At 39.8% G+C, this 8,408-nt stretch overlaps 1 protein-coding gene across 1 annotated transcript in view; it reads left to right on the top strand.

Annotated features, from left to right (window-relative positions):
* Positions 1–8,408, top strand: part of carmil2 (capping protein regulator and myosin 1 linker 2) — a 96,937-nt gene that overhangs the window by 62,439 nt on the left and 26,090 nt on the right. The window contains exons 31-34 of the mRNA XM_017305147.1: positions 2,077–2,180; positions 5,424–6,411; positions 7,069–7,173; positions 8,087–8,123. Of these exons, the coding sequence (XP_017160636.1) occupies positions 2,077–2,180; positions 5,424–6,411; positions 7,069–7,173; positions 8,087–8,123 (1,234 nt within the window). The remainder of the gene's footprint in view (positions 1–2,076; positions 2,181–5,423; positions 6,412–7,068; positions 7,174–8,086; positions 8,124–8,408) is intronic.

Genomic DNA, 8,408 nt, shown 5'->3' with positions numbered 1-8,408 from the left:
CATCCATCCATTTTCTTGCACCCTTGTCCCTTGGTGGGTATAGGAGGGTTGCTGGTGCCTATCTCCAGCGAACATTTCGGGTGAGAGGCGGGGTACACCCTGGACAGGTCGCCAGTCTGTCGCAGGGCTGTGAAGAACCCAGAGAGGGTCATTTGATTGTGCTTTTTGGACAACAATAAATTTTTACATTTAGGCACTCTTGCAAACGTCACACTTTTTCTGTTACAAAYTGACTCCGGCCCCCCACCAGAGAAGGGAAAAGTTATGTGGCCCTCACAAGAAAAGGTTTGGGGACCACTGGCTTAGGGCAACTCTGGTCCACCAGAGTTCTGGTCTCAGGAGGGGGAAGCAGTAGATCACCAACACTGTTTATAGTGAGGATGGTGTGCTGCTGACCTTTTACTTGGGATGTTGTGGGCCGGTGGGCAGAATACTTCCAACACCTCCTCAATCCCACCAACATGCCTTCCATTGAGAAGCGGAGCCTGGGGACTCTGGATCGAGTTCTCCAATCTCTGGTGATGATGTCACTGAGGTGGTTAAAGAGCTCCTCGGTGGCCAGGTATGGGGTGCCCTTAGTCACCAATTCTGTTCATTAGTTTTATGTATATAATTTCTAGGTGCAGCCAAGATGTTGAGAGGATTTGTTTTGGGGGCCTTAGGATTGCGTCTCTGCTTTTTGTGGATGATGTGGTCCTACTGGCTTCATCAGGTCGTGATCTACAGCTCTGACTGAAACGGACTGCAGCTGAGTGTGAAGCAGCTGGGATGAGGATCTGTGCTTACAAAGCTGAAGCCATGATCTTGAGCCGGATAAGGGTAGAGGGCCTTCTCCGGGTCGGGGAGGATGCCCTGCCCCAAGAGGAGGAGTTTAAGTATGTCGTGATCTTGTTCAGGAATTACGGAAAAATGGAGCGGGAGATTGACAGGCGAATTGGTGCAGCGTCTGTAATGAAGTGAGCACTGTACCGGTTTGTCGTTTGAAGGAGAGAGCTGAGTCAAAAAGCGAAGCTCTTAATTTACGGGTCGATCTACGTTCCTACCCTTCCTACCCTCTTCTATGGTCATGAGCTTTGGGTCATCATGACCAAAAGAATTCTTGACTAAAAGTCATGGATGCAAGCTACCAAAATGAGTTTTCTCTGTAAGGTGTCTGGGATCTCCCTTAGAGATGGGGTGAGAAGCTCAGTCATCACTTGCATTTTTCRAAGTTGATAATATTGATAATAAATATTCTTAAATKTATATATAGATATCTCATAGGTTATCAAATTTATTTATGGGATTATATTTGTGAGAGAAAATGAAATGCAGAGCCGCAGTGGTGTGACCAAAAAGCATGTTGGCATGAGGCRCAGAGAGACAGGTGGCTGTCAGACAGGAGGCACAAAACAGAAGCAAAGTCATTTCATTAGACAATAAATAAAAATGGAAATACCCCCAAATCTTAGAACTTTGTGAACCTGAAAACATGACATATAGTAGCATTTTGATCATTCAAACACTGGTATATATTTTAGTCACTTAATTTACTTGAGTGTTTTCAGTGGCCTGTGGTGGGGACATCACAGAGCTTTACAACACCCCCAGATAAAGSACAGGTGTTACTCTTGGCTACTGCCTAGTAAGTGAGAAATGGCATATTTCAAATACATTGTTCGAGAAATCTTTGCTGCATTACATTTCCCTACAAAGTTGGGAATGCAATTATAAGCAAATTAATTGTGATCAAGTTAAAAAAAAACAATGTTGTGCTCACTGATCAGGCTAAGTCCTGGTAGAAATACAAAGCAGTAAGAATGTATTTCTCTGTATCTCATGCATTCAAACACTAAGGGTATGTTTAGCAATAAGTGTGACACAGAACTAAATGCACCAATGACATATTGAGATGTAAGCATTCAGAAATGCAAGTAGGTGGTTTATTACCACAAACTATATAATGGCAATCACATCAGACATTGTGACTGGAACTAAATGCTAGGAGGTTGGTCACTGATTTAATCTTTAGAATGGTACTTCAATACAGACCACACAGATTTTTGTCACTGTTTACATGATTTTTTTTCTTCACAGGAACCAGTTTCTGAGGAAAAGAAGGAAGATAATGAGGCAATGGGCAGAGTGGATGAGGGAGTAGAAGAGTTTTTCACCAAGAAAATCCTTCCTGACTGTGCATTGTGAGTTATTATACAACAGCAGAAAACACACAATGTAACTATATCAGTTAAAGCAACAGTGTGTTACAAAAGAAGTGTTAAATTCTAAAACAAGTGACATAGCAAGAAGAAAAGAAGTTGCCTCATAATTATGCACACCTTGATACAGGATGTTAATTTCTGTAGGCCCCACCCTCCCTCATTAAACAAATACACATCAGCTAATATGGTTATATTAGCTGATGCATTTGAGTTTATGCAGCTTGGAGTTGGAGAATATGCATAAAAATGATGATGTGGTCAAAACTAAAACTTGCGCAGCAATTATGTATGCAGTGTATGAGAGACTGGTTGTTTTGAGCAAAAAGGGGAAAGACGAGCAAATTAGAGTGCAGGGTGTCCTAACTTCTCAATTTAGACACATTTTTGTAGTAGTCTTTTTTTAGTGAGTGATGCAAGATTTGTTTTAATGCATACCTGTAATTAATCACTTTCTTCTTCAGAGATAAATAAAAGTAGAATAGACATTGATGTATGATTTTTTTTTGTTTTTTTTTTGAAGACCTGAACATTTAATGGGTGTGTCCTATTTTTGACATGTATTTTTCCACATCTTGTTACTTTGAAACTGTTAACCATGGTGGGTGACTGAGTTGAGAGACAGTGATAGAGCTCTAAACAAAAGTTGTTGGTGAAGTGGGAGAAATGTTGACTTTCCAATCTTTACCTATTAGCTGCTTGCTCCGGTTTTAGCACATGGACCAAACTATCTGAATTGTTTTTAGTTTAAGCATTCTGATGCATTTTAGAACTAATGAACCCCCTTTTTTAAAACTCAATTGCTTTTATTTACAATATCAAACTTTGTGTATTTGCATGATTGCATTTTAAAAGCAACTCTGTATAATTTCTTTATTAACATTGTATAAGAAAGCATAATGACATATTAATATTTGTTGTATACAACAATAATGCATACAAGCAATGCCTCTCTATGTTCAGGTACTTTCCCAACTCTGAAACTCTGCATTAAACACAAAAGAGGGGCACTTTATTTCAGGAGTGCAGTTTATTGCAGAGTTTTTGCTGTGTTTTGATAACTTTGTGGCTTTWCTTACCATTTTTGTTTCATTCTAGAACACTATGTAGAAACAAGGTGAATTTTTATTTCATGCAGATAGGTTATTTGCCTCTTTGGATGAACTTTAGCCCAGACTCAAATKAACTTGCACTAGAACTRTCTCCTATTGAGGACTTTAAACTCATGTTGCCACAAGGGACAACGGTTGCTTGGCATGGGCAGTAGGAGGATGTAAGTGCAACTGGCCAAGACTTTTGACCAAGGGCAAGAAAGACAACAAATAATGTACTTCTCTACAAGGAAAACATAGAGGCCAGACTGAAACCATGCAGGAAATTGGACAGCAGAAGGCTGGGGCAAACTTATTTTCTCTAATTAAATATTATTTGTTTGCTAAGAATTTGAGGACATTTTTTTTTACCTGGAGAAGAAAAATTGGATTCTATTGGTCCCAACAACGGTGAATTCAACCAATGTGTGGGATTGCTTTTCATCCAGGTTGTTGGCTTCTTTTGCCCTAAATAAAGAATGAGACAAAAATCTCTAATTTTCATAACAACCCAGAATCATTTTTAAAATGATCTGTATCTGACTAGACAGTTTGTTGCAAGCCAAAACTAATGGCAAAGTAGTTAAAAGACCAGAAGAATGATCTAAACATTTGAACCTAAAGTTGGTTTCTCAAAAAGAAGATGGGGAAACATAATTCAGGAAACTGAKATCAAATCTAAGCACCAGAAAGACAAAAATGGGTCACCATCAGTTAGGATTTACTTCAGAAGTTGATAACCTGCAAGTCAGAGAAAATGAATCAATGCTGAAAATACACTTCACTTCAATCTGTTTATTGATAAAACCTCAAAAACATATGGGTTGTTTTAAATTGTTCTTTTGTGGAATGTGGGTCAAAAGTTGCAACCACCCTAATTTCAATAAATATGTGACTTTGACTTTGATATAAAGGAATCATACTCATTATTCAGTATAACATATATCGGACTGATCTGTAGTTTTTAAATGTGAATGCAGTCAATTAGTTGATCATTTCTAGTTGATGCTCCAACTGTGTTAGTGATGTTTGCATGGTTCATTCCAAAATGGCTAAGCAAGTTCCTCAGTGGGATATTCAGGGTTTCTGAATGTGGATATTACTGTCATGACCCGGAAGGATGTTTGAAGTGAACATATGACAGGTGGCTGCTTGTTTATTAGCTCCCCTTCTGTTGATCTGAATGCCCTCCACTGTCCTCCTGTCATCCCCTAACCCCTGGTCACTACCCTCTAATCTCTTCTCAGAGGACTTTGTCATTGATTTCAGTCATTGGTCACGTTTGATGTTTGTGATGTGAATGTCCCTGTGTTAAAGGATTCTAGGTTTTTAAAACTTACTAAATGTAGTGTCATGATGCATGAAATCATGACATGGCAGTGCTCACAGCATGAACACRTGAATTAAAAGCCTAAAAATATAACAAGTTTTGCAAAATTGGATATTGGAGATAGATATGATGTTGACAAATTCTTTCAATGAGAGAAGTAACACATTAATCTAGTTTTTAGATAACAAACCTAGAGATGCACTGRCTTCCAAAAACAGCCTAATGCTGAGATTGAAAAGTCAAAAAGGGAAAGCARCAGTTTTACTGTGCTCCAATTAGCCCTAATGTTATTAACTCCAAGTTTCGCTCTCTCTCACTCCCTCGCAGCTTGAATGAATAGCAGACTAGTGTTTGTTTTGACATCATCTTTGAATACCTCCATGACACTGAAAACAGCTAAACTGAATCTTCATCCATCAGCAACAGGCTCCACACCAAAGAGCTTTTTCTGCTTGATGTGGTGTGTTCAGTGATCAGAAAAAGACTGGATTTGTTTAATTTCCAACTGCCCAATCATCAGTTAGTGTTGACCAACCGATGTCACAGTACATTTCTAAATGACACCTACTCAGAATATCCTTACTCATGATTATACCATGGACAACCTCTGGGATCTGTTCCTTCCACTAATGTGTACATGCTGTAGTCATGCACAGTTGGTTCTATTCAAGAAAGCAGGTAAATTTAAACTCCTTACATGTGACTCCAAGAGCAATAACTAATTGGTCCAAATGGCCAATCTGCTGTGTGGCTTCTAGACGTGACACACTACAAGTCTTACTTCTCCTGAGACAAAACATTCTGATCTCTGAGAGTTGATTTTGCTTTGTCTGCCATTTGCATGAGTATTAGTTTTGTGAACCGGAGTAGGGCATGTTACTTGGTTCTTGAACTAGTTGTAGTACTGAGTGTCTCCTTTCTTCTGTTGCTTTTTCTGCTGTCTCTCCACTGCAGAAAAGGCCGATGGGAGGCGTCAAACCCTGCCCAAATCTTTCCCACAGTGCCAAGCTCCACCCCTTTTTCCACTCCGTCTGACATCACTCCATCTACCACTCCCATCATCTCTCCCTCTGCCACATCTACTGACACCTCCCTTCCATCCATTAATGTTCACTCCCTTTCCTCATCTACCACCTTCCCATCCACAACTTGTTCCTCCACCACCACAAYTCCTACAAAAAATATAAAGAAAAAGTTAGGTGATTTCTTYGCCTTCAAGAGGGCTCGAACAGGCCGAGCTGCCAAGACAGGCAGTGGAGATGGAGGACATGGAGCTGAAGGGGTCAAGGTCAAAAGGACCTCCATTGCAGATCTCATTCGACCCCTCCGGGAGGCCAAAGACGGGGACAGAGACAGGGAAAGAGACAAGGAGAGGGAGAAGGAAAGAGAGAAGGAGACAGAGGAGGCTGCTAACATTTATAATGATGCCACTACTACTGAAGGAACTGCTGCCCCCGCCCGCTATCTTGCCGACATTGTGAGGGAAACGGTAACCCCTGCTGAGTCATTAAGCACAACACAATCCAGTGAGATGACTCCTTCCTACCCCACCATCACAACAAACCCCAAACTCACCACCTTTGTGCTTTCTGAACCGGAGCAAGCAGCAGTTCCTGTACCACCACACCTCAGCACCACTCCTGCAGTCATTGCAACACCACCTGAGCCAGAAGCTCCATCATATGTGGAGAGGAGACTGAGGGTGACCAAAAGACTGAGAGAAAACAAGAGCCAGAGTCTCATACTGCTGACAGGAATAGAGCCAGATGACAAGGATAATACACCCAATAAGGTCAGTCTGACAACACACTAAGGCCACCAATGTCATGAATATTTATTGGAGCACAAAGATAATGGTTCACATTATAACAGATGCACAACACTGGTTAAAAAAAACAAGGATAATTTAAATCAATGAAAATGATGTTGAAGTGGAATTTCACCCTTTAACTAGTGGACATCAATGAATATTTTTTATGAATTTATCTGTTTTATTGCTGCAGCAATACTGCAGCCAGGAGTCCATTTGTGTGTGCATGTCCCAGATGTTTTAGTTGTGTTCAGTTCCACTTATCAGCAGATGTGGCAGATTAAACCTGGCTTGTAAACAGTTTCATACTCATTAGGGTTGCAAGGCTCCAGAAATTTCCACTATTATTTAACTTAACTTCAGTTAGATTTCTTAAAACCAAACTAGGCTTGATGACGATTAGCTTTCTTTTCACATTCTCAATTACTTCATTTTTCTCCAATGTTAACCCTATGTTCTACTCTACCTTATACTGCAGAGCTGGGATCTCAATGATTTGCAGCAAATAAGAAATGCAAGAACATCTAAACATCTGTTGGCTTTACGCAATGAATCGACTTAAGTGTTGCCGGTTTGGTGCATGTGATGCTTTTGTACAATAACATTCATATGAACATATCTGTGCTCTCCGCTTTTCAGAAACATGCATCTGATGGTGCACCTGGCTTTGAACAGAGGCTTCAGGTGATGCTGCACACAATGGGAGTGTCCAAAACTCCACCTGCTGAAACCAAGATGTGCCAGGTAGACAGGGTAGGAGTGTGTGTCAGTGTGTGCGTGTGTGTGTGCGTGCGTGCGTGCGTGTGGACTAGGAGTGTGCCATATCATCTTTTTTACAGGGATACCATTAGATTTTTTGACACTAGTGAAAAAATTAATATTGCCTTAAAACAAAGAAGAAGTTAGTCAGCTGGTCATCTGGTCCACAGTCTGAACTGGACTGAATTTTGTTGATATCTACAATAAGGGAAGGACTAACCTGGTGAAAACYAGCACTTTGTCATACACTATTTTTTTATTCAGAGGGTCTGGGTTCTTGGTTATTGCACAGGTAAGGCTCGATTAAATGGCGTCATCATTTGATATCGCAATATACATTTTTTTCACCAGGGTCAAAAAAGCCACCGGTATTACCATAATCGAGGCAATATGGCACACCCCTAGTGTGGACACAACCTCTGGCATGTTTTTTTTTTTTTATGCACATTTTCCCAAACCTTAATTTAGCTTAAATTAAATGGTTCTTCTGATTTCAAGCCTCCATAGTTATGTCAGACTATAACAACTTTATTTGCATGATGCTTGTGATTATTTGGCCTGAAGTTGTCATTTAAATGTTGAGAAGAGCTGTCAGTTCCACAAGTTGTAAAGAAACACTCATTACACTGATCCTGTGATTATTTTTGACCCCTGAAGAGTGCCCACAGATTTCTTGATTAAAATTTCTGGTTCACATGACCTTGAAAGAATGTTCAGTTCTTTAAGCTAATTGTGCACAGTGGAAAAGCAGGGCTCCTTCATCAGCTCCTGCAGTTGTACAGTAAGAGAAGCAGATGTTTTCCTAATTTAGTATCTTACAGATTGCAGGGTTCTGATGAGAATGTTCTGTAGAGTAGTCGTAGTGTTAAAATGGTGTTGTTTAATGTGTCTGTTACAGAATAAAGACGAGGAGCTGAGAAAAGCCACCTCTGAAGGTAAGTTTACAACATCACTGGCAGATTCCATTTCTGATGGAAAATCATACCCAGAAGATAAAAGTATTTAAATGGAGCATCAATTTTGTTAAAAGAAAAAAGTATTTCTACATATTTATATTTTAAGAAAAAATGTCACTTMAAAAATTCACTGCCTGCGCTTTGCATGTTTACAATAGTATCTTGATGATTTACCATACCATACCAACTTTATTTATAAAGCACTTTAAAACAACCACAGCTGATACAAAGTGCTGTACATTAAAACACAGCATAATAAAAAAA

Source organism: Poecilia reticulata, linkage group LG6 (genome assembly GCF_000633615.1).
Source record: "Poecilia reticulata strain Guanapo linkage group LG6, Guppy_female_1.0+MT, whole genome shotgun sequence".
In the NCBI taxonomy this organism is placed as follows: domain Eukaryota; kingdom Metazoa; phylum Chordata; class Actinopteri; order Cyprinodontiformes; family Poeciliidae; genus Poecilia; species Poecilia reticulata.
The sequence above is the reverse complement of the archived record's forward strand: the minus strand, read 5'-3'. Positions and strand labels throughout refer to the sequence as shown.